The sequence below is a fragment of the Rhinoraja longicauda genome, chromosome 1 (genome assembly GCF_053455715.1).
Source record: "Rhinoraja longicauda isolate Sanriku21f chromosome 1, sRhiLon1.1, whole genome shotgun sequence".
Taxonomy (NCBI): domain Eukaryota; kingdom Metazoa; phylum Chordata; class Chondrichthyes; order Rajiformes; family Arhynchobatidae; genus Rhinoraja; species Rhinoraja longicauda.
Window position 1 is genome coordinate 117323527 of NC_135953.1, and position 26748 is coordinate 117350274.

General features: G+C 40.1%; 1 protein-coding gene across 1 annotated transcript in view; it reads left to right on the forward strand.

The window, feature by feature from the left end:
* Positions 1–26748, forward strand: part of LOC144592845 (cilia- and flagella-associated protein 337-like) — an 80803-nt gene that overhangs the window by 42567 nt on the left and 11488 nt on the right. The window contains exons 7-20 of the mRNA XM_078398035.1: positions 20–137; positions 242–311; positions 2531–2771; positions 4227–4332; positions 5668–5819; positions 6114–6210; positions 9251–9357; positions 11617–11696; positions 11807–11864; positions 11961–12006; positions 12149–12205; positions 14095–14257; positions 22174–22266; positions 26466–26524. Coding sequence (XP_078254161.1) covers positions 20–137; positions 242–311; positions 2531–2771; positions 4227–4332; positions 5668–5819; positions 6114–6210; positions 9251–9357; positions 11617–11696; positions 11807–11864; positions 11961–12006; positions 12149–12205; positions 14095–14257; positions 22174–22266; positions 26466–26524 — 1447 coding nt within the window. The remainder of the gene's footprint in view (positions 1–19; positions 138–241; positions 312–2530; positions 2772–4226; positions 4333–5667; positions 5820–6113; positions 6211–9250; positions 9358–11616; positions 11697–11806; positions 11865–11960; positions 12007–12148; positions 12206–14094; positions 14258–22173; positions 22267–26465; positions 26525–26748) is intronic.

A 26748-nucleotide genomic window follows, 5' to 3' on the forward strand; every position in this document is an offset into this window, starting at 1 on the left:
AAAGTACTTTAATTTACAGGAATTGGTCAAAGAGCCCAACAGTTGATGGAATTCCAAGTGTTACTATTGAGAAACTCACAGACAGCAGGCATATCACCAGTATACGTTGGAAAGTTCATGATGATTGGGTGACTGAGGTAAAGCGTTATATTGTATTGGTATTGTAATTCAGGATCTTTCCAGCAAAATAATACTATAAATCAATTTGAAAAATATCTAATACTTGACATTTATTTTGCAGGTTAAATACATACGTTCTGTTAAAGCAGTTATATCAAGTTGCAATGAGGAGGAAACTGCATTAGTTATAGGTAACAGCTTCCAATGATTAAATACTTTGAGAGTAAAAATGCTAAGAGTGTCTTAAAGATAACTGTATTAAAAATAGTTTTGACTGATTCACAGAAAGAGACATCAAAAAGATGATCAAACTTTGGTGAAGGAAATAGGTAGAAGAAACTTATTAAAGGGGTTGAAATAGAGATGTGCAGTTAAGGAAATTCCAGAGTATAATAGAAAAATAAATGAAACTATGGTTCAAAAGGTCTCAAAGATTTTAAGAGGCTTGAGAAGAGGTCGGCACTATGGCACACAGTAGAATTGCTACCTTACAGCGCCAGAGACTCAGGTTTGATCCTGACTATGGGTGCTGTCTGTATGGAGTTTGTACTTTCTCTGAATGTAAGAATATATAGTTAATGGCAAAACCCTTATAAAGCATTGTGCAAAGCGATCAAGATCCAAGTTCATAGCTCACTAAAGGTGGCAGCACAAGTAGATAGGGTGGTAAAGAAGGCATATGGTTTGCTTGCCTTCATTGCTAGGGGCATTGAGATTAAGAGTCAGGAAGACATGATGTGACTCCATAAATCTTTGGTTGGTTCACATTTGGAACATTGCATACAGCTCTGGTCACCCCATTACAGGAAGGATGTGGAGAAATTGCGGAGCATTTGGATCGCAGTAACAGGATCGTTCCGAGTCGGCATGGATTTACGAAGGGGAAATCATGCTTGACTAATCTACTGGAATTTTTTGAGGATGTAACTAGGAAAATTGACAGGGGAGAACCGGTGGATGTGGTGTACCTCGACTTTCAGAAAGCCTTCGACAAGGTCCCACATAGGAGATTGGTGGGCAAAATTAGAGCACATGGTATTGGAGGGAGGGTACTGGCATGGATAGAAAGTTGGTTGACAGACAGGAAGCAAAGAGTGGGGACAAATTTGCCGATGATACAAAGCTAGGTGGCAGTGTGAACTGTGAGGAAGATGCTATGAGGTTGCAGGGTGACTTGGACAGGTTGTGTGAGTGGGCGGATGCATGGCAGATGCAGTTTAATGTAGATAAGTGTGAGGTTATCCACTTTGGTGGTAAGAATAGGAAGGCAGATTATTATTTGAATGGTGTCAAGTTAGGAAAAGGGGACGTACAACGTGATCTGGGTGTCTTAGTGCATCAGTCACTGAAAGGAAGCATGCAGGTACAGTAGGCAGTGAAGAAAGCCAATGGAATGTTGGCCTTCATAACAAGAGGAGTTGAGTATAGGAGCAAAGAGGTCCTTCTGCAGTTGTACAGGGCCCTAGTGAGACCGCACCTGGAGTACTGTGTGCAGTTTTGGTCTCCAAATTTGAGGAAGGATATTCTTGCTATTGAGGGTGTGCAGCATAGGTTTACTAGGTTAATTCCCGGAATGGCGGGACTGTCATATGTTGAAAGACTGGAGCGACTAGGTTTGTATACACTGGAATTTAGAAGGATGAGAGGGGATCTTATCGAAACGTATAAGATTATTAAGGGGTTGGACATGTTAGAGGCAGGAAACATGTTCCCAATGTTGGGGGAGTCCAGAACCAGGGGCCACAGTTTAAGAATAAGGGGTAGGCCATTTAGAACAGAGATGAGGAAAAACTTTTTTAGTCAGAGAGTTGTGAATCTGTGGAATTCTCTGCCTCAGAGGGCAGTGGAGGCCAATTCTCTGAATACATTCAAGAGAGAGCTAGATAGAGCTCTTAAGGATAGCGGAGTCAGGGGGTATGGGGAGAAGGCAGGAACGGGGTACTGATTGAGAATGATCAGCCATGATCACATTGAATGGCGGTGCTGGCTCGAAGGGCCGAATGGCCTCCTCCTGCACCTATTGTCTATTGTCTATTGTCTATTGGAGGCTTTGGAGAGGATGCAGAGGAGTGTTACCAAAATGCTGCCTAGATTAGAAGGTTTCAGCTACAGGGAGAGTTTCAATAAACAGATTATTTTCTCTGAAACATTGAAGGTTGAGGGGAAACTTGCAAGAAGTATATAAAATTATGAAAGCCATATAGATTGGGTAGACAGTCAGAACTTTTTTCCCAGATTGGAAATGTCCAACAGCATAGCTAGAAGGTGAGACCTTTTACCCCCATATCCCAAGATTTAACAAAAAATACGATAAACATATTCAACAACAGTTATTGAATGACTACTACAAAAACAAGAATTTATAAGCTAAATGCTTTTTAACATTGTGCTTTATAATAAACACCTCTAGGATGTGTCAGGAACACAAAGAACTTTCAGCAGAAGATGAATGAAATCCAAGATACCATTCGTAATAGGAATGGTCAACCTCAGCCAAAAGTGACCGTGCAGCAGAAGAGATTGAGCTGTGATGAGACAGTATTTATTATTTCAAAAGGAGCAAAAACCTTTGATTTTTGCAAAGAAAAGAATTTGGTTGCTACTGGTGGTCTAGACAAAATTGTTAGACTCTGGAACCCTCTTCTTCCCCGGTAAGGAAATGGTGGAGACATGCAATATCATTGGCAGTTGAAATGCCTGTCCTTATATTTCCTTGTGATTTTCTATACCTCACAACAGTCCTCAAGTTGAAATTTGTATATATGTTGCAATATGTTTCATAAGTGGTAACTAGTGAGGCAGATGATTCACTACATATGCTGCATATTCCACCTTCTAAAGTAGGGCCTCTGAACCACAAATTTCTGTAAGGATAAACACATTTTTATTACATAAAGTAAATGATGTGTTTGTCATCTTCATAAATTTCATAGATTCTGGAGTGTTTTTCGGATTAGGAGATAGCAAAAGGTAATCTGATATTTAAGAAAAGAAAAGTTGCAGAGAAAATGTTGTAATCTAAGGTTAATGAAATGGTAATAGGGCATTTGAGAATACTAATAGCATTGGGCAAAATCAACATGAATTTATGAAAGGGAAATAATGTTAAACAAATTTGTTAGAGAATTCTGTGATTGTGACTAGCCAAATAAAAAAAATGGAACCAATAAATCTGGTATATTTATTCTTCCAGGAGGTCTTTGATATGGGACTATTTTGGAGATTATTAAATAAATTTGAGCACATCGTAACTAGAGTCTGAAGAAGGGTCTCGCCCCGAAACGTCACCCATTCCTTCTCTCCTGAGATGCTGCCTGACCTGCTGAGTTACTCCAGCATTTTGTGAATAAATACCTTCGATTTGTACCAGCATCTGCAGTTATTTTCTTATCATATCGTAACTAGAGTAGTGTGCTAGAGAATTGGACAGAAAACAGAGCAGGAAAAAACAGGTTATTTTCTACTTGGGAAGCGGGAGTATATTTGGTGCCGGGGATCAGAGCTGTTCACACACTTTATCATGGATTTGGATGAGGTTATGATATGAAATATATGTAAGTCCCTGGTGATATAAAGTTGAATGGCAGTGTGAAATCTGGGGTGATCCTGGACATTAAACACTAAGTTAATTCACAAATTCAGCAAGCAATTAGGAAGTCAAATGGTATTTTGAAAGAAGATTTGAGTATAGGGGTAGAGACATCTTGCTATAAATATATAGAGCTATGGTAAGACACAGATGAAATAATGGTCTCCCTAGGGCATTCTTGCTTTGACTGAGAATGCTGTCAAGATTCAGATAAATTCCTGGAATGGCATGATTATTTTATGAGGAGAGGTTAGGCAGATTTGGCTTGACTTCTCTTGTGTTTGAAAGATTGAGATATGATCTAATTGAAACTCTTAAGGGTCTTAACAAGATGGATGTGGGGGTAATGTTCAACTAGTTGGCTTCTCTTGAAACTGGGGTCGTGTGTCTCAGCCAAAGGAACCTCTGTGACGCTTTATAACAAAACATTATAAGGAAGTTTACATTGTGATAGATATTGAGGTGCATAAGTGAGATTAGTCTTGCCTCGAGTTAATATCTTGATCTTTTATTATAGACGACCAATTGGCATGCTACAAGGACACAATTCGCCCATTACCTTTCTCAATGTTGATGAAGGAACTCATAGAATATTTTCAATTGCATTGGACAAGATAATTAAGGTTTGAAAAATGACTCTCTTTATCTTTAGTATAAATAAATAAATATAATTTTATTCAGCCCATTCTGAAACTGAAAATATGGGAAGTAAACAGGAACCATGTTTGTCACCAAGAGGATGAAGTTAGAACCCTTCTGTGCAATTTTCAAAATCACGCCACATATTAATGACATAATATTTTGGATAGATTAATTGTGCACAGTAAATTACCCTTTAGTGTGGGTTAATGGCAAGAAAGCATCAAAGGGGAGCTGATGATCACATGTGAGAGAGAACAAATTGCAGAGGTACATGGAGACAGAAAGAGAAATGGACAAATGGGATTGATCTTCTGGGAGATTGTGTTAAGATAAGTATTAAAATTCAAATAGTTTTTCTGTGTGGGAGCAAAACACTTTTTGAAATTTAGTCTCCAGTCGTCTACTGAAATTGAGATTTTACTATAATTTTTTAGACACTGCGGAATTATGACTGAATGATGACTCAGTTATGTCAATTAATGAAAAAAATTGGGAAATTACTTCACACATCAATCATTTTATATCCCAGACTAAAGACAGATTTATCATCATGAGCAGATGTCTTAAAAAATGTCCAAATATTGTACAGCCCAATAACCCATTTCTATAATTTCTGATGATGTGGAATAGAAAGAGCAGTCCCAACTCTCTGATTATTTGATCATTATTTCAAAGGCAAGGTAAAACATATTCAACTTTCAGTAGGATAAATTAAATTGGTCGATGTAACCAGATTTTAAAAATCTTTTGAATATTTTGGCTATTTCATGGTGTTTTAAAGACATTATTTTAAGTGCCAAATTTAAATAGCCAAATATAATACTTGAAAATAGTTTCATGATTTATTTAAAACATGTATTCTTCACATCAGACAGCATCAATTAGAGAACTGGAAACAAACATTTATTGGTTAGACATGAAATTAATTGGCGACTAGTGAGTCAATGAGTCAAAGAAATCATACTTTTGAATGATACATTCTATATAGTTTTTGCTTTCACTGAAGCAATAGCTATGCAGATCAGTTATTGTCCATTGTAAAGTGCAAACTTCTTCCCTTTTCTTATTACACCTTGGAACTTTTCGCCATAATTTGTGGGTTAAATCACAAGGTACAGTAATATTATTTGCATTGCAACAAGGAAAATAAATGATCAGTTCTCTTTCTCTTCCAACTATTGCCTAATATGCCGAGTTCTTCCAGTATTTCCTATTTTTGTAATACCTTAATTTTTCCCCTGTGCATTGATCTATTCTATTAATCATCTCGCTGAATGCTTCTTTAGAAATCATTTCATTTGATGTTGGCATTTAAGGTATGGGATATTGAAGATCAAATATGTCTCGTAACTGTGAACCCTATTACAAGCAAAATCAGTGGGGATCTGGCTGCTTGTTATTATTCTCAGGAACTGAAGGCACTCTATATTGCAACTGATTCACTTGCACTACTCCGACTCCAAAGCAGGTAAGCAGTGTAAGTTCTATAAGTGAACATTGGAATTATTAAGGGCATCAGTACTAGCCATATGATATCAAATGGACATAAGAAATTGAAATAGATTTTAGCTCTGGTAGTAAATTTAGCTCTAATAGTAAATTTAATGTCTCAATAGAATAAAGTTTATATGATCTTCCCTACTGAATTTTGGATAGAGTCCTTAATTAATTTTGCTAAAAATCAAATGGATTATGTTTCAAGGAAGATTTGTATCGGTAATGTAGATTAAAGTTAATGGATCTTATGGTATTTTATCTGCAGTGAGGAACAGAATAAAGGTGTATCACACAATGAGCCGGTTCTATGCTGTCTTTACAATAAGTTAATGAGACAAATAGTCACTTGCTGTGAAGAATCTGTAAGTAAGCAAACCATTTTAATGAGAATGTATTGATCCAACGGTTCCTGTGATCAACTACAGGTTGAACACTGATTTTCTGGCAACTAATGGCATTATAAACTGAATGTGAATAGAATGACCTGCCGACCCATCCCCGGCACGTCTCCCTGGCCGTTTAGAGCCCCGGCTTTCCGACCCCACTCCCAACTCACAAGGTGCACCAGCAAGCCCCACTCACCTCCTGCTGTTTCTTGCTGTCGGCAGTGGCTCTGTCCACTCCTTGCTTGAGCACGGCCATCTGCTTCTCCCATCACTCTGTCCAGATGGCTTCCCCCCCCCACACCCCATCCTTCCCCCACTGCTGCCACTGTCGCCTCCTCCTTCTCCCCCGGAGTCGCCAACATCACCTTGGAAGCGACAGCGGGTGAGAGGGGAGGGAGACAGAGCACGTCCTGTCAGTGGCAGCGACCTGAAGAAAGCGCATCCTATGGGGTGCTACAATGTGAGCCTCAACAAAAGCCATGTGAACCGGTGAAGAAAGGTTCGCTGGTACAGACCAGTGGCGTCGGTGCCTAGTTTTAAAGTGAAACGGCACCAAGTGCTGGAGTAACTCAGCCAACTGAATCAGTCTGAGGGAGGGTCCCGATGTCACCTATCCATGTTCTCCAGAGATCCTGACTTGCTGAATTACTCCAGCACTTTGTGTCCTTTTGTCTATTAACCATCATCTGCAGTCATCGACGATAACAGACACCACTCCCTCCGTTATGGTCCGTTTACAGTAAATCCTCATTATAAAGGACATTCTGTTTCCAATTTACGTAATTTTTAACGTTTCTGGCATTTCATGGTGCTTTAGAGCCAGGGCTGTATTGTCATTTCATTATCATGTGACCTCTGTATGCCAATGGATAATCCAGAAAGGATCTGGAACTGAAGGCGCCAGAAAATCTGTGTTCGACCAGTTTTTCTTGATGCTGACTTATTGTTTAATTTATTACTTTTACATTCTCTTTTTGATCCATTCCGTATCCCAGTACTTCAAGTATAATGCTTTTACTTCCATTTTCTTTGGTTCTGGAATTTTCGGTTGGCGTTGGAAAAATTCCATGTTCCACTCCTCCACCCATCCACCCAATTTTCCATAACCTATTCTCTTCCACATGTCCATTAACTATCCTTGATCTTCCTGACACCCATGTACTTTTACAGTAGCCAATTAACCTACCAGCGTATCTTTGGGATGTAAAAAAACCCCATAGCATTCAGAAGAAACCACCCATATAGGCGCAGGAAGAACTTACAATCTCCAACATACAGTACCCCGCATCAGGATCAAAACTGCATCGGTGACAACCCAATTTCATGAACACAATGCTGAAACTGCATCAGTGGCAACCCAATTTCATGAACACAATTGCCACTAATCTAGTCTGCAAGGCACTGAGCTTTGCACTGCATTGTGGGTGTAACTGGCATCACATGATGTATTCAGTACAATCCCACCATCCGAAATGCTTAAACAACTGGCTAAGATATGTTCCCTGTTAATAAATTAAAATATATTGAAAAATTATTGCAAAACGTGTGGTTTTGTTCTCATTGATTCTCTAGGTGGGGAATCAACTGAGATTCCCAAGTCATTTTCAACTTTATCTTTGACAATTTCGCCATCATTCTTGGAGTACTTTTTTTCCCCCCTATGTGCAGTATTTTACACATCTGCATTTATTTTTGTCCATCATTATTCTGCTACTTATCCTCACTTATAATTTCTAAGTTGTCTCTACTTCCTCTTCCTGTTTGACCAATGTACACTGTGTTTCTGAATCCAAATAATTTAAATAATTTAGGAACAGTAGTGATTTTGACACTGGGTAGTAAAGCGTTCCCGTCTTTGCTTTCTCCCATTGCCCATCCTTGACCCTTACAGCTACACTATTGGATTTATTGTCTCCAGTTTTTCAGCTAGTTTCCTACAAATTCCTTGGATTTAGCTTGAACCTCGGCCACCCGATGTTTTGGAAGTCTGGGCATTATGTATTTGTAGGGCTTCTTCAAAATAATTTGGTCATATAGGATTTTCTGATTTTGGAATCCATGTCAAAATTGTTAATTAAGTTAATATCAAGTTTCTTACAATAATCAATTTAATTTGTTATGTAGAATTGACATACTCATTTATCAGTGGTTGCTTGTCGCCATTTGTCAATTTTGGTGCCTGGGTACCAAATTAACTTGCTTCCAATCTTTGATAGTTTGCCAGCATCCAATGGTGATTGTCAGTCGTTCTGTAGTTTCATATAATATTTGGAAATAAATGGCATCTGAAAATTTCTATTTTATTAGAATATTAATCTTTGTTTCTCATGTCTTGTTATTGGAAGAAGTAATGAAAACTTTAACAATCATGTTTGCCCTCCGTTTCATATCCTTTTTGAGTTCTTGTCATCACTTTGACCACCTTCCCTCTGATGTAGTATTATTGGAGTATTTTAGTATCCTTATCCTATATTTGTTTTCTTCTGTACGTCTAAAATGTGTGCCTCCATTGTGTTGTATTTATGCCGATATAAATTTTCAGCTGTTGTTTTCTCATTTACAGTCTTAGTTTATTGTTAATCCATTTACATTAAGTTTACTGGTTTTGGAAATTCAGTATTATTACATTTAATGTTCAATAAATCTGCCACATAATTGTAAGCAGATCTTGAAATTTCAATTTTTACCATTTTAAATTGTAATCACTTCTCTAAGCCATTAAGCTGATGACAAAGCAAAAGCAGGATACTTAATATATTAAGATCAGATCTATAAATTCCTTGTTCCATAAATGACTTTCACTCTACAATAAACATTTTTAATTTTAACTTAGTTTTATGAACTTTGTTCCTCGGGATTGTGGGAAACGGTATTTCGATTTTCTGTCTGTGTAAACTGGCTGAGGATTGACAATAAAATTGACTTTGACTTTGACTTTGACTTTGACACCAATATTAAGAGTTGAAGGACTTTCAAGGTTCTTATGATTTAAATGTTCCTCTACTTGTTCACTGAGGTTGTGAAAGTGTGGGATCTGGATACTGGCTCCCCTGTCCTCGAATTCACCAGAGCTCATGGAGATGCTGCAATAACTTGCATGACTTTTGACATCAGTGAAAGAAGGTACACCTTGACAGATTTAAATGCTTCTATCGTGGATTTGCCAATATGTTTGAGCAAATAAGGATTATGGAGTGGGAAAGAGGTGGGCATATGAAGAAATCTTCAGGGATAGATCTCCAGGGATATCTCTCAGCAGAATTGGTAACATAAGATATCTACGTTTTTGCATTTGCTGCAGATTCGGAAGCTCAGTAGTAAGTGAATCAATTCCACCGCCCACTCTGTGGACCATGGGTGGTATATTCCTGTGACATCATGGAAGAGAGCTTTACCCAGCCTTGTCGTTTACAGCACATCCTTCCTAATAGCAAGCCTCTCTCCTGCTAATTGTTGTCTAGAACCTCCTTACTAAAGCCACCTCCATCCCTTGCCTTTTGAGTTTTGCCTCTTCCCATTAATTGATACATCCTGCAGATTGCTTCTACTTATTGATCTTTCTCATCTTTCATTTTGTTTGTTTTCCTCCCCTCCGAATTGCCATTCTATCTCACCTGATTATTAATCATCCCACTGCTTCTAATTGCCATCAAGAGTTCCCTTTCTTTCACCCCATGATTGTTGGCTTCCTATTCCAAATGCCACTAGTGACCATCTCTAACAGGCATGCAACCACTTCCTTTGGTATTCAACAGCGCTACCTTCACTGTATATATTATCACCAACTTTGGAGGGTCACCATTGACCTGAAACCTAACTGGGCCAGGCACATTATAGTCGCTACAAGAAAAAAATGAATATTTGTATTCTGTGATGGGCAATTTGGTTCATAACTACCCAAACAGTTTATTGTTCGCCTGTTATGTGGCCAATAATCAAATACTCTCTGTTTGCTATGTGTACCATCAACAAAATGCAAGAACATTTTGCAGTTGTGCTTTTCAGGCTCTTATCTGCTATGCATCAATTGAGCATTGTCATGTTTCAGTGATTTCTACATACGAATGACTGGTTCAGTGGTTGCACACTAATCTCACTGTATCTTCTGTCCCACCTTTTATACAACACACATTAGAGTTCCTAATCCAGTAAGGAAATTAATTGTGAACTATATTTTTATTGTTGTCAAAGCTCGTTTTAATGACAAGACTTTGAAATTCTATTCAGATGGAATTTATGATAGTGGAATTGCTCAACGAAACATGAGTTTAGTTTATTATCATGTACAGCAGGGTGTAATGAGATTCCTTGTTCACATGAAACTTACAGAATAAACAAAATACATGCACAAAGGAACAATAATAAATGTAACAATGAATACAATGAAGAGCTCAAAACAACAGAATGTTGCAAGACTGTAGTGCAATCTGAACTACTGCAACATATATTAAAGTACAATTATGGAATAATCAAGTGATGTAAAGTTAAGAGCAAGAGCCCCTCTGGAAAGGAGTTGTGAGAAGGATGATTGGTTCCGGAGTCTAATAGCAGTGGGGAAGATGCTGTTCTTAAGTCTGAACATCAAGCTATCAAGCTCCTGGATCTTCTCTCAGAAGTGGAAGAGTGAAAAGTGATTGACCAGGGTTGCAAGCATCCTTGATGCTGGGCTTCTAGTTTTCCTATTGCAATGCACCATGAAGACGATCTGGATGGAAAGGAGTGAAAAGCCTGTGACGGACTGGGCTGTGTTCACCATTGCCTGCAGGTTCAGGCAGCCATTAGCAGGGCAGTTGCCATAATTGATATGCATCCCATCAGAATACTTTATACAGTACAGATTAGTTTATATAGTACATAACACTTTCTAAAAATTTGGGATCATCCTGGTGGACATGCTGAATCTTCTCAGATACTTAAGAAAGTAAATACGCTGTGTTTTCTTGATCATTACATCAATGTGAAGGTTTAGGTTGCCAGTAAGATGGATGTTTAGGAATGAAGCTGTCTACTTGAGCATCTGAAAAAGAAACTGTAAAGGACGATATTTTTAAAAATAATTTTATATACTGTAGAACGTTTTGCGGCATTATCTAATCAGAAGGAAACGTAAAAAAAAGAAATTCAGGTGAGATGTGTTTAGGTACCATACCCACATTTAATGGATCAATTAAATGTGGCATTCACTGTAAGGGCCTTGTTTAATGACTAGTGTGTCACATAGAAAAAAACCCAGCAGTGTTCTGAGGACTACATCTTTCATTAATTAAATGTTTGTGGACATTGTATAAAAAGTCATCTATTGAACCATTACACTATTCCATTGATTGATGTGTTCCAATGCCTGTTACATATTTTAACATTCACAAAATTCTCTACTTCCAGGCTGATAACAGGTAGCAGAGACGGAAGTGTGAAGAAGTGGAACTATCAGAATGGGCAATGTATACAGACTTTGAAACAAGGTAAAATTGATAATTAGTGCTAGATTTCTAATTTTGCACAATTTCTAATTTTGCACAATTTCTAATTTTGTATACAAATTATCAACTAATTTGGCAATTTGCTCTTTCAGTTGGGAATAGGATTGAAGAAGTTACTGACTGCATTTATGCTGAAATATTTAAAAATGGGTAAGTGCACGCTATATAATTTATTTGACAAACAATACGAAATGCTTTCTGAACCTCACCCATATATTTCTACATTTTTCTTGCTGATTTTCATAGATATGTCATATCTGTTGGTTGGGACAAAAGGATCAATGTTTTCCCGGTATGTACAAGTAGAAATTATAGTTCATATTTATATTCAATTAAACTTTTTGTTTAACCGATTCTGACTGCCTTGGTATAAGTTGTATACAAAATTGTTTAAAAGGTTTCTGTTCTGACCCAATTAATGCTTTCTTTTCTAGGATATTCAATGTAATTGTGATACTCAGTACCCATTACTCCACTGGGCAAAGGAGACTGTAAGAACCGGTTAAATTACCTATTCTATATAAGATTCTGAACTTTGTAATTGTTTATTTGTTACTATCTTCACCGGCACCAATTAATAAGAATTTCCCAGAAAGTGAGAGAAATGTAGCCAATTATTATGATGCGAAATTCACAAAAGAATCCAACATGTATGCAATATTTCCTAAAATAATTGGCAAATCAAACAACAGCCAGATTAAACATCACTGAATGTAAACTATAACCAGTGCTTCTTCTGTAAATCAAATGGTACCAGTATGCATATCGTTTCTTGCTTTTGGGGTCCATGGTGGATCGTCACCCTATAAACTGCTTAAGCTGTTACAGGTCTGACAGCAAATTTAATTAACACATTTTATTTTTTAAGCTTCATGTTTATGTCATACAAGCAGAATTAGGCCATTTGGCCCATCAAGTTTACTCCAGCATTCATTCATGTCTGATCTACCTTTCCCTCTAAACTCCATTCTCCTGTCTTCCCCCGTAAGTACTTAAGTAATCTTTATAAGTCTTGTAACTTTTTGTAAAATGAAAAATTCTAAGAATTTGAAATTCTAGTTTAAAACTTTTTAGTGCAGGTTCAAAAAAAGCACCTTACAAGTTTAAAAGCTTTAATTACACTGGAAAGGGCATATTGTGTAATTCCACCAAATGGCTCAACAACATGCAATAGATTTCACAAGATGGTACCAGGGAGAGGCAAAATTTTGCAGGCAACATGCAGGATAAAAGTTGTATCCTCACATGTTGACCTTTTTAAAAGCTGATATCTGCAGACAAAGATACAGCTATAGGAAACCGACTTTAAAACTATTTAAAAGCTTTAGCGACTTTATGATCGCCCAATGGACTCAACAGACTCGACGGCCCTGATCCCCAGAATGAAAGCACTGGTCCTTGAAACATCATGGAGGCCTCCATTATGCTAGGACAGCCCTCTCTACCCTAGAAAGCATCTATGTGTGGCGCTGCCTCAAGAAGGCCACATCTATCAATAAGGGTCCCCACTTTCTGGGTTGTGGCCTCTTTTCACTCCTACCATCAGGCATGTGGTAGAGAGGTCCCACACCATCAGGTTCATGAAGAGCTACTTTACTCCAACCATCGAGTTCGCGAACCGACCCGCACAAATGAAATCCTAGGTCAGCAAGACAACACTATAGAACGCGCCTTGCACTATCTTGGGCTTGTTTTCTAATTGTGTTTTGCACTCATGTTTTGCACAATCTTTTTCATTTCATTGTTTAGCATAATTCATATATAATTCATGTATAACATGTTTTATGTGTTGTCTGAGTCTGTGCCTGTTCTGCTGCTCTGCAGTAATATTTTCATTGTACCTGTTGTTCACTGTATTTGTGCATATGACAGAACCTGACTGGACTAGATTGCGATGCCTCTTCAAGGAAATAAAGAAATTAGGTTGAAGTAAAGTGATTTAGAACAAAGTGTGTTGTAGTACATATTTTGAAGCAAGGAGATAAAACTATGGGCAGTTGAATTAAATAGATGTTATAGAGAAAGGTGGACCAGTTTGTGGAATAAGGGGGGAATTTTCCCATCTTGACACTGTTCGAGCATGGCCGTTTATTTTGAGAAATGCAAGCATTCATTATAAATTCACATGGATAGTGAGTGAATTGGTTTTGTTCTGATATTAATTGGTGAGCTCTTTGCAAAGATAGTACTAGTCATAGTGCTGGTGGTAGTAGAAGCAGTAGTAGTAGCAATAGTTGGTAGAAGTAGTCAAAGGAAGATAAACTAATGTAAGATTGTACCATATTGAACCATCAAGCCTTAATGTAATAGTTTTTTTCTCAATCTGTATGAGTAGTTTAAATGATTTTAATTTCTTGTTCATCTATTTGAATGATTACAGGAAAATGGCCACAAGGATGACATTTTGTCTGTAGTTTTGTGTGCTGCCAATCTGCTGGCCACCTCAAGTTATGGTGGTGAAATTATTATCTGGAATTTCGTTTTCGGTCTCATTTTATGTCGCCTTCTTTCTCCAACCAACACAGACTTTCAGGAATTGTCAGGTGCAGTATGGGTGCTGTTTGAATTACTTTGCGATAATTTGGAGAGTGTGTTTCAGTTTCTCATTGGCAATTTTTTGGGAATAATTGAAAGAGGATTGAACCATTTGGGGATCCAGGCAACATTACTTGAAAAGATAGCAGTTTAAGAAATTTAAAATATATTTTTTAATTGAATTAGAATGTAAATGTGTGGAAATACCTGTTTTATCATGAACTGAAAAGAATATTTAACACCATATCTGTTGCAATGCTGCAGAAATACTAATTCAAAGGAATGTTGCATTTTATCTGTATGAGTCTTTAAAGCTTATACTGTATGGAGGCCATTTGGTCTAACATAACTGTGTTGGCTAACACAAGAAACTGCAGATGCGGGAATATTGAGCAAAACACAAAGTGCTGGAGGAACTCTGCAGGTCAGGCAGCATCTGTGGAGGGAATGCACAGATGATGTTTCGTGTCTGAAGAAGGTTTCCAACCTGGACTGTCAACCATCCATTCCCTCCACAGATGCTGCCTGACCCTCTGAGGTCTATTAGCACCTTGCGTTTTAATCATGGTGGCTGTTTTACTGGAGCAATCCAAAATTAATTCCATCTCTCTCATTGTCTTTTTGATTAATCTGCTTCAAATAATTATTTAGTTATTCAACGTTGATTACACCGATCTGTTACCTTCAGCATTCAGAGCTCTAGCCATGCCTCTGGATCTGAGTAGTTTTTACTGGACTCCAGTTATCCCAGGTGAGGCAGCTGCCACATTTAGTAGATTTTACACATTTCACAGCTACAATCACATGATATAGGTTCTGAACCAAAGAGGAAGAGAATTCTTGACTGTCAGATCCTGGCCTTGATCTGAATATAATAAACACACTTCAAGGACACTGAACATAAATGCTTTGTTTTATTTGTCCTCCATTCCCTTCAGGCACAAAGGTAAGTGTAAAATTGTTTCTTAAAAATGCCAATTTAGTGCATTGTGTACGAGGTGGAGAGGTACCCTGAACCAACATCTCAAAACGGGGGAAGAGAAACTGATGAATGCAGTGGCAGACAAGTGGGCACGCAGAAAGGAGCGCAGCAACTTCAACAAACCAGAGACCACACACAGAGTGACCTTTGCGACAGAGACTGTCACTCCTGTATTGGTCTCTTCAGCCACAAGCGACGCTGCTCTAGCCGAGGTGTGGAGCAAGCAGCCAACTAGGATGCATCACCCATGGCTAGCCGTGACCGAGGGGGCCTAAGAGGCTAAGAGGTCTGCCTAGTCAATGCTCCAAGACGTTCTGGAGCACAGCCATGGGTATGGTGTATCAAGGTCCTCTCAATGCGAGTCCTGTACTTGCATCTTTGCTGTAATGAAAGCACAGCACTGGATATTACTCTGGGCATCAGCTACAAGAGAAGGCAGAGGGAGAAAGCAGTTTTGAAGGGATGTTTTATTAGGGGACGTCTAACTTCTGCGGTGCTGGTGAGGACCTCATTCCGTTCCATTAGAGCAGAGCTCAGAGAATGAACAGATAAATGGCAAGTTAATTTGTAAAAAGCTGTATAATCTGCAGAGAGCATCTCCTTTTTATTTCTGCTGATCCATCTTTTATAAGGCATATGCTTTGCTCCAAGATAAAGTCCCTACTCCCTCATAAGTCAGGAAAGGTTGCACAATCCTATACTGGTACATTGCCAGTAGCATCCAGCTATACCGAAAGGATGCAAAAACTGATCAGAGAGTTCAACAGGCAAGTAAGCAATCTAGACCAACTCGGTTTGTTGGGATAATTAAGAGAAATTTGATGAGGATATCGTTATTTAGGTTTATATTTATTATTGTCTTCTCTCATGAGATACAGTGAAAAGCTTTGCTTGGTATGCTATCCGATCATATCAGATAATACTCTACATAGATACGATCATCCAACTCAAGTACAACAGGTAGAGCAAAGGGAAAAGTACAGAGTGCAGAATATAGTTCTCATAATTGTAGTGCGTCAGTTCCATTGACAAAGTCTAAAGTCTGCAATGTGGTAGAGGTGAATCGGACAGTACCCAAGCTGATGGAAGGATTGATCAGAAGCCTGATAACAGAGGGGAATAAGCTGCTCCTGAATCTGGTGGTGCGTGCTTTCAAACTTCTGTACCTTCTGCCGGACGGGGGCAGAGAGAAGAAGGAATTACTGGGGTGGGACAAGACTTTGATTATGTTGGCTGCTTTTCCAAGGCAGCATGACACCTGTACTCCATCTTGTCATTGTTCGTGATTTGGCCCACCACAGTGGTGTCATCTGCAAACTTGTAGATTGAGTTAGAGCCAAGACTAAACTAAACTAAACTAGTAGGGGACTGAGAATGCATCATTGTGGGGCACCGGTATTGCAAATAAATGGGGGGGATTTATTGTCACCTATCCTCACTGATTGTGATCTGTGGGTCAGAAGGTTGACGATACAGTGGCAGAGTGGGGTCTGAACCCTAGGTCCTGGAATTTGGAGATGAGCTTGGACGTGATTATGGAGTTGAAGGCAGAGTTATACTCAACAGATAGGAGTCTAACTTTGGAGTCCTTGTTGTCTGGGTGTTCCCAAGATGAGTTTAGGGCCAGGGAGATGCTGTGTGCTGTGGACCTGTTGCACTGGTAGGCAAACTGCTGTGGATCACGACAGGCTGGAAGACTGGTGTCAATGTGCACCATCACCAGTTCCTCAAACCACTTCATATTGGTGGATGTCTATGCCATTCGATGCTAGTCATTAAGGCACAATACCTTACTTTTTTTTTGGCATTGGGATGATAGTGGTATTCTAGAAGCAGGTGTGGACTTTAGAATGGAGTAGTGAGAGGTTAAAGATGTCTGTGAATACATCTGCCAGCTGGGCAGCACAGGTTTTGAGGAGGCAGCCAGGGACTCCATCTGGGCCAGTTGCCTTCCACAGATTCACTCTATTGGTACAGTTGCAGCTGAGACTGGAGGGGCAGGTGACATTCCTCTACTGACCTTCTGTTCAAAGCGGGCATAGAATGCGTTGAGTTCATTGGGGAGGGACCCAGTGTTGTCAGCGATAGTGCCCGCCTGTGTTTTGTAACCAGTTATAGCATGCAAGCCTTGCCACAATCTACAGCTATCCGTGTCATTGCTCAGGATTCCTGCTTTGTCCGGAATTCCCTCTTGGTATCCTTTGTGGGTCTGTGAAGGTAATAGATAGAATCCTTGTACCACTCAGGATCCTTTGACTTGAATCCCTCAGACCTACACTTCACCTGGGAGTGGACCTCGCGGCTCATCCATGGTTTCTAATTGGGGAACACATGCATCGTCCTCTTTGGTACACAGTCATCTACACACCATCCCATTTCAAGATGGGCAAATTTGTTAGAATTTTAATACTCCAATTTGGGTTTTGAGCTAATTAATAGAACTATAATTCAGAGGATTACTCTGAACATTGTAAAAAAGATTTACAGCAAAAGAGTGCCAAGATAGCTTTAATTTGAGGGCTTGAATGTCAGGTCATTGCAAGGCCATGCAAGCTACATTCCTTGGAGATAAAGCTGTACACTCTGTTGATAGAACACAAGGATAAAATCTCACAGATGGCCAAATTTTGCAAGATCTCCTCCCACAGATGAGAAATAAGGCCTTGTTCTGAACATATCCAATCCAGAAAAAGTATTAAGTTAGATAGGCACAAAATGCTGGAGTAACTCAATGGGGCCAGCAGCATCTCTGGAGAGAAGGAATGGGTGATGTTTCCGGTCAAGACACTTCTTCAACCTGAGAGTCAGGGGAGAGGGAGACACAGAGATAAGGAAGTGTAAAGTGTGAAAACAAGACATCAAAGGGGATGCGGTTCAAGGAAAATGTAGAATAGATCATTGTTAACTAGGAGAAGGTGACAATGAAGCATACAGAGATAACATTAAATCAGGGAGACAGTCAGACTGGTTGGAGAACTAGGAAGGGAGAGGGATGGAGAGAGAGCGAAAACAAGGGTTACTTGAAGTTAGAGAAGTCAGTATCATACCACTGGGGTGTAAGCTGCCAAAGCGAAATCTGAGGTGCTGTTCCTCCAATTTGCACTTGGCCTCAATCTGACAGTGGAGGAGGACCAGGACAGAAAGATAAGTATAGGAATGGGTGGGTGAATTAAAGTGTTTCGCAACCGGGAGTTCAAGTAGGTTTAGGTGGACTGAGCAGAGGCGTTCAGCGAAATGACCGCTGAGCCTGCGCTTGATCTTGTCAATATATAGCAGTCCACACCTGGAACAGAGAATACAATAGATGAAGTTGGAGGAGGTTCAAGTGAACTTCTGCCTCACCTGAAAAGACTGTTGGGGTCCTTGGACAGAGTTGAAGAGAGGAGGCATAGGAACTAGTGTTGCATCTTTTGCAGTTGCAGGGGAAAGTACCTGGGGAGGGGGTGGTTTGGCTAGGAAGGGATGGGTTAACCAGGGAGTTCTGAAGGGAATGGTCTCTGTGGAAAGCAGAAAGGGATAGAGAAGGGAAGATATGACTAGTAGTGGGATCCTGTTGGAGGTGAGGAAAATGATTATGTGCTGTATGCGATGGCTGATGGGGTGAAAGGTGAGAACTTGGGGGGGACTCTGTTCCTAGTGCGAATGGAGGAAGGGGGAGCAAGAGCAGAGCTGCGGGATATCAAGGAGATCCTTGTAAGGGCTTCATCTATCTTGGAAGAGGGGAACTCATGTTCCCTAAAGAATGAGGACAGCTCAGATGTCCTGGTATGGAACACCTCATCTTGGACGCAGATGCGGCATAGACGGAGGAATTGGGACTAGGGGATAGTGTCTTTGCAGGAGGCAGGGTGGGAAGAAGTGTAGTCTGGACAGCTGTGGGAGTCAGTAGGTTTATAATAGATGTCAGTCGATATTATATCTCCTGTGATGGGGACGGTGAGATCAAAAAACGGGAGGGAGAAGTCGGAGATCCTGTCCTGCTGAGTTACTCCAGCATTTTGTGTCTATGGTCCAAGTGAATTTGAGTGCAGGATGGAAATTTGTTAAGTTAATGAAGTCTGTGAGTTCTGCATGGGTGCAGTTGTCAAGTTAGTTCTGTAGAATGGTTTTTATCTAGATTGTGCAAATGACAAGGAAAGATATATTGTGAGATTGAAAGTAGGGAAAAGGCATAACACATTATCTAATCAGAGAGGAGCTCATGTTAGCTGCCTGCCTAATGATGACTGGTACACTAATACGGTGAAGTAAATGAGCAATGGAGTAGTGGTATTATCATTGAATTAATAGTCTTGATACCCAGGGCAAAGTCCTGGGGACCTGGATTTAAATCCCAAGATGGCAGATAAATGGTGATAAATTCAAAATCAAATTCTGGAATTAAAAAGTCGAATGGAGACCATGAATGGCATTCTTAATTGTTGTAGAGACCATTGTGATGTACTGATTTGGTATACCTACCTGGTTTAGCCGACACGTGACTCAGCGATGTTGTGGCTCACAGCAATGTTCCCTCTGAAGTTGAAAAAGGCTTAGAGAGTCTCCGGTTTCCTCCCACATTCCAAACATGTAAAGCTTTGTAGGTTAATTGGCTTTGATTGTAAATTGTCCCTGGTGTGCAGGATAGTGCTAGTGTATGGGGATCGCTGGTCAGTGCAAACTCGATGGGCCGAAGGGCCTATTTCCGTGCTGTATCAATAAACTAAACTAAACTAAGATACATCTATCCACAACTATAGTGGTAGGAGTGGCCACTGCCCAATACTTGTGGAGTCAAAATCCTGTCTTCACGATGAAAATACACTTCTTCATGTTATGTGGCACTACTACCATGCTAAATGGGGAAGAGTGCGGACAAATCTAACAATTATAAGGAGCTGCAGGCCAGCAGCAGTAGCATTGTCCTCAATCACAATCTGCAGCCTCATGGCCCTGCATATCCCCCACTCCACCATGCCCATCAAACCAGGAGATTAACTCTGATCAATGAAGAGTACTGGCAGGTTTGCCAGGAGCAGTATCAGGCACTCCTCAGAATAACAAATTAACCTGATGAAGCTACTAGACAGAACTGCATGCGTGCCAAATAATACAAACAGCATGCGGTGGACAGAGGTTCCTCAGGTTAGTGCTCTCCCCAACCTACTCGAATTACTTTATCGGTGACCACCCGTGAATCATTAAGTTCAGACATAGGGACGTTTACAGCTGACTGCAAAATGTCCAGCACCATTTGTAACTCCTTAGGTGATGAAGCAGTCCACAACCAAATGAATAACGACCTAGACAATATCCAGGTCTGGGCTGATAGGTGAAATGTAACACAAATGCCAGGCAATAACAATATCCAATGAGAAAATTTGAGGCAGGACATTCTAGCTATTGAGGGGGCGCAACGTAGGTTCACTAGGTTAATTCCCAGAATGGCGGGACTGTCGTATGTTGAAAGACTGGAGCGACTAGGCTTGTAGACACTGGAATTTAGAAGGATGAGAGGAGATCATATTGAAACATATAAGATTATTAAGGGATTGGACACATTAGAGGCAGGAAACATGTTCCCAATGTTGGGGGAGTCCAGAACCAGGGGCCACAGTTTAATAATAAGGGGTAGGCCATTTAGAATGGAGATGAGGAAAAACTTTTTCAGTCAGAAAGTTGTAAATCTGTGGAAATCTCTGCCTCAGAAGGCAGTGGAGGCCAATTCTCTGGATGCTTTCAAGAGAGAGCTAGATAGAGCTAATAATGATAGCGGAGTCAAGGGATATGGGGAGAAGGCAGAAACGGGGTACTGATTGTGAATGATCAGTCATGATCACATTGAATGGCGTTGCTGGCTCGAAAGGCCGAATGGCCTACTCCTGCACCTATTGTCTATTGTCTAATGTCTATTGAAAAAAACTCAGCTTTCATTCTCTGACATTCAATGGCATTGCCATCAATGAATCCCCCACTATTAAGATCCTTGGAGCTACCATTGACCAGAAACTGAACTGAGAAGCCATATACATAATGTGTAGGAAGGAACTGCAGATGCTGGTTTACCCCAAAGAGTGACACAAAATCCTGAAATAACTCAGCAGGACAGGCAGCATCCCTGGATAAAAGGAATGGGTGACGTTTCGGGTCGAGACCCTTCTTCAGACTGATGAAGTCTGAAGGAGGATCTCGACCCGAAACGTCACCAATTCCTTCTGTCCAGAGATGCTGCCTGTCCCGCTGAGTTTCTCCAGCATTTTGTGTCAATCTTAGACAAATACATAATATGGTTTCAAGAATAGGTCTGAGGCTAAGAATACTGCAGTGAGGACTCACCTCGTAACTTCCCAAAACTTGTCCATCATCCACAAGACTTAAGTCAGGAGTTCGATGGAATACTCTCCACTTGGCTAGATGAATGCAGCCTCAACAATATTCAAGTAACTTCACTCCTAGAACATAGCAGCCTGCATAGTAAACATCCATCCACAACAATTCTCTTACTCCACCACCAGCGCATAATAGCATCAGTTTCTACTAATTACAGGATGCACTACAGAAACTCACTAAAATTCCTGAAACAGCACCTTCTAAACTCACAAACGTTGCCAGCTAGAACAACAAAGGCAGCAGAAGCCTGGGAACATCACCGCTTGGAAATTGCCTTCCAAGCCACAAACCATCCTGGCGTGGAAATATATCACCGTTCCTTCACCGTTGCCGGGTCAAAATTCTGGAACTCTCTGTAATTTGTGGGAATACCCACACCCCAAGTACTGCACCGTTCAAGAAGACAGCTCACCACCACCTTCTCCAGGGCAAGAAAATGCTGGGACATCACACCTTAAAAACACCTCTGGCAACTCTTCCCCTTAGTGCATGTAAACTTTGTGTCTTTCTGGTTGAATAAGCCAAAAGCATGAATGAAGAAATTGTATGTAATCAATTTTTTTATTTCTGCAGATGAGGACTTGAGTATTAATAAATTGTTGTGCATTAGTTCACGAGCATCATGCGAGAAAACATCAGCAACATTGGTTGCAAGTGGACCTAGAGGTAAAGAGCAACATTTATATGGTTATATATCATTAGTTCCTATAACTGTTTATTTCAGTTAATAAAATCTATATGTTTTTTTCATTGATTCATATAATAGTTGTTTAAAAAATTCTGATTAATCGTCACCGCAAAATATTCCTATTTCAGTTGTAACTTAGAAAAGCCCGTCATTTTCACATTTTTGTGGTTAAAACTGAAATTTTGTTTTGTAGAATAAAATCATCATGAAGCGTAACCTTTCTAAATGTGCCATTTCTCTGCTTAGAGGCTGGAATTTGATGTTTCTTCTTCAATTTTTGACCAGCATCATCAACTCTTGAAAAAAGTAATAGGGTGCTAAGAGATGTGGGGAAAGGTACCTTTACTCAGTGGCCTCAGAATTAGAATGAAAATAGTGTCTTTATTAGTGGCTTTAGAGATTGCGGAGGCATTAGTGGTGATTTTTTAAAGAATCAGGAGTGGTTCCAGAGGATTGGAAAATTGCAAATGTTACTCCGCTGTTCAAGAAGGCAGCGAAGCAAAAAGGAAGAAACTATAGGCCGGTTAGCCTTATTTCAAAGGTTCAAAGGTCAGTTTATTGTCAGTTTATTGTCACATGTACCAATTAAGGTACAGTGAAACTCAAATTAGACACACAACTACATAAAAGTTAACATAAACATCCACCACAGCAGATTCCCCACATTCCTCACTGTGATGGAAGGCAATAAAGTCCAAGCTCTTCCTCTTTATTCTCCCGCGGTCGGGGCAGTCGAACCATCCACAGTCCGGTAGATCGAAGATCCTGCATCCGTCGCTCACAGATCCAACGTCGGGGCGATCTAAGCTCCCGCGATCGGGGCAGTCGAAGCTCCTGCGGCTTGGAGCTCCCGAAGTTGGTCCCTAACCAGGGACCGCGAGCTCCATGATGTTAAAGTCCGTAGGCACCTTGGAGCTCCGAGGTCGATCCCTGACAGGGATCGCAAGCCCCGTGATGGTAAGTCCGTAGGCTCCCGCAGTTGGAGCTCCCAAAGTCGGTCTCCAGCAAAAGCCGACAATTCCTCGATGTCAGGCCGCAGTGCGGACGGAGATACGATATGAAAAGAATCGCATCTCCGTCGAGGTTAGAGATTTTAAAAAGTTTCAGTGGTTGGCAAGATTTTAAAGTCCATTCTAAAGGGTAAGGTTTCGAGTACTTAGAAGCACATGATAAAATAGGCCAAAGACAGCCTATTGTGGAGATCTTGCTTGACGAATCTGTTGGAAATCTGGTAGATAGCAGAATAGACGAAAAGGAGAGTCAGTGGATGTTGTTTACCTAGATTTTCAGAAGGCTTTGATAAGGTGCTGCACGTGAGGCTGCTAAAGAAGATGAGTGCCCATGGTATCAACGGGCAGATAGTAGCATGGGTAGAAGGTTGGCTGAATGGCAGAAGGCAAAGAGTGGGAATCAAGTGGTCTTTTTCTGGTTGGCACCCGTGACTAGCAGCGTTCTGCAGTAGTCGGTGCTGGGGCCGTTACTCTTCACGTTGTATATCAATGGTTTGGATGAGGAAATGAAGGCTTTCTGGCCAAGTTTGTGGATGATATGAAGATGGATGGAGGGGCAGGTAAAATAGAGAAAGCAGGGACTCTGCAGATGGACAGGTTGGGAGAGTGGGCAAAGAAGTGGCAGATGAAATACAGTATAGCAAATTGTTCAGTCATGCATTTTGTAGTGGGGATAAAGGCATAGACTATTTTCTAAATGAGGACAAGATTCAGAAATTGGAGGTACAAAAGGACTTGGGAGTGCTAGTGGAGGATTCTCAAAAGGTTAATTTGCAAGTTGAATCAGCAGCAAGGAAGGCTAATACAATGCTAGCATTTATTTCAAGAGGACTACAAATACAGGGATGTAATACTGAGGCTTTATAAGGCACTGGTCAGAGCACATTTGGAGTATTGTGAGTAGTTTTAGATCCTATATGTGAGGAAGGATGTGCTAGGATTAGAGTGGGTCCAGAGGAGGTTTAGGAGAATGATCCCAGGAATCACTGGGTTAATATATGATGAGCGTTTGACAGCACTGGGCCTGTACTCGCTGGAGCTGAGGAGAATGAGGGGGGGACCTCATTGAAACTTACCGAATAGTGAAAGACCTGGAGAGGATGTTTCCACAAGTGGGAATGTATACGACCAGAGGCCACAGCCTCAGAATAAAAGGACGTACCTTTAGAAAGGAGATGAGGAGAAATTTCTTTAGTCAGAGCTTGGTGGATCTGTGGAATTCATTGCAACAGATGGCTGTGGTCAAGTCATTGTGTATTTTTAAGGCAGAAATTGACAGATTTGTGATTAGTAAGGATATGAAGGGTTATGGGGAGAAGGAAGGGGAATGGGTTTGAGAGGGAAAGATAGATCTGCCATGATTGAATGGCGGATTAAACCCACTGGGCCAAATGACTTAATTCTACTCCTATGACTTATAAACTTATGAATTTTTTTAATGAGTAAACCTGATCATCATAACATGGAGAGAGGATGAATGAGCAAACACCTCTTTAGCACGGTATGGTTGTCCCATTCTAATCATCTTTTTAAAATATTATTAAAAAGAAGTATAAACATTTTCCTTCAAGAGTTATTTTGTATTCTATTTTACCTTAGTGTTTGATCAACGATCTGCTTCAAAAATATTCCTGGACACTTTGTATTCTTTGAAATATTTTTCTTCTCAAAACCTTTGACTGTAATACTTTTATTAACACCTCTAGATCTATTCTAATAAAAGCGCTTCTGGATTTTTGTTTCCTTCGTAACCAAGGGATCATATTCTTGTAACAATAAAATAGCTGACTCGTTTAAATTTAATACCTCCTCTGCTTCTGTATCCTATGTTCATATTTATAAAATCTAGTAACACTTTTTGAAGCATTATTAAGAAACTACTTCTAAAGAACTATATATCTAAATACTAAAATTCATATGACCCCCGATGTCTGTGCTGAACATGATGCCAGAATAAACTGATCTGCCTGCAAATGACCCATATTCCTTCACTCCCTGCATATTCATGTGCCTTTCAAAAAAGCCTCTTAAATGTCACTATCGTTTCTGCTTCCATCACCACCCCTGGCAGTGTGTTCCAGGCACTTTCCATTCTCTGCATAAAAACCTGGCCTGCACATCTCCTTTAAATTACCCATTTTCACCTTAAAACCATGTCCTCTAGTATTTGACATTTCCATCCTGGATAAAAGATGCTGACTGTCTACTCTATCTTTGCCTCAGAAATTTATAAACTTCTAATCGGTCTCCCATCAGTCTCCAGCCAAGACAATCCAAGTTTGTCCAACCTCTCCTTATAACTAAAGATAGACATAAAATACTGGAGTACCTCAGCTGGACAAACAGCATCTCTGGCAAGAAGGAGTGGGTGACGTTTATGTCGAGATCCTTTTTTAGACTGAAGGGTCTCGACCGGAAACATCACCCATTCTTTCTCTCCAGAGATGCTGCCTGTCCCGCTGAGTTACTCCCGCATTTTGTGTCTATCTTTGGTTTAAACCAGCATCTGCAGTTCCTTCCTAATACTTTCCTTATAGCTAATAGCCTTTAATCCAGAGAGCATTCTGGTAAAAAATCTGCTGCATCTTCTCCAAAGCCCCATTCTTCCTGTAATGGAGCAACCAGAACTATACACAATTCTCCAATGCGGCCTAACCAAAGTTTTAAAAAGCTGTTACCTTCCTGATTGTTATTCAAAATACCCCACTCGATGAAGTCAAACATACCATACACCTTCTTTGTCAATCTCTCTGCTTGTAAAGCATGTACTTGTGATGCTACTTTCAACGAGAAACAAATGAACAAATGAGCAATGATTGAGGATATTGCCAGGACTTAAGTTCCTGAGCTATACAGTAAAGTTGAGCAGACCAAAGGTTTATTCTTTGGAGCGCAGGAGACTGAGCAGTGATCTCGTAGATGAGGGGGATAGATAGGATGCATGCACAGATTCCTTTTCCCAGTGAAGGGGTTTCAAGGAGTAGAGTGCATAGGTTTAATAGCTTTAACATAATACAACATACAAGCATATGTTGCTAAATACGACCTGCAACATCGTGCTTTGGCGCAAATTGTGTTTTTATATTTTTGAGAAACTTTAATTTAACATAGCTTGATCATTGGTCAATGTAGCCATTTTGGATCATGATGATTTATTTGTATTTTAGGTTGCATTCATTTTTGGAATATATTCCATGGTGGAAAGCTGTTGGCTTACTTCCCGTGTGTAAGTTTTGAGTATTTATTTTATCTAATTATGTTGCTGCCTTCTGTCCTGATTTTCCATTTGGGGAGGTGGTGTTTGGGGATGGGTCATGCAGACTTGTGCAGAGGTCTGCTACACAGGGAGAGCCACTACAATAATTCACCAAATGTATTGTAACATCAGCAAAAGATCTGTGGAAACTGAAGATATGATACAGATGCATATTTAAACTTTCTCTATTCTAG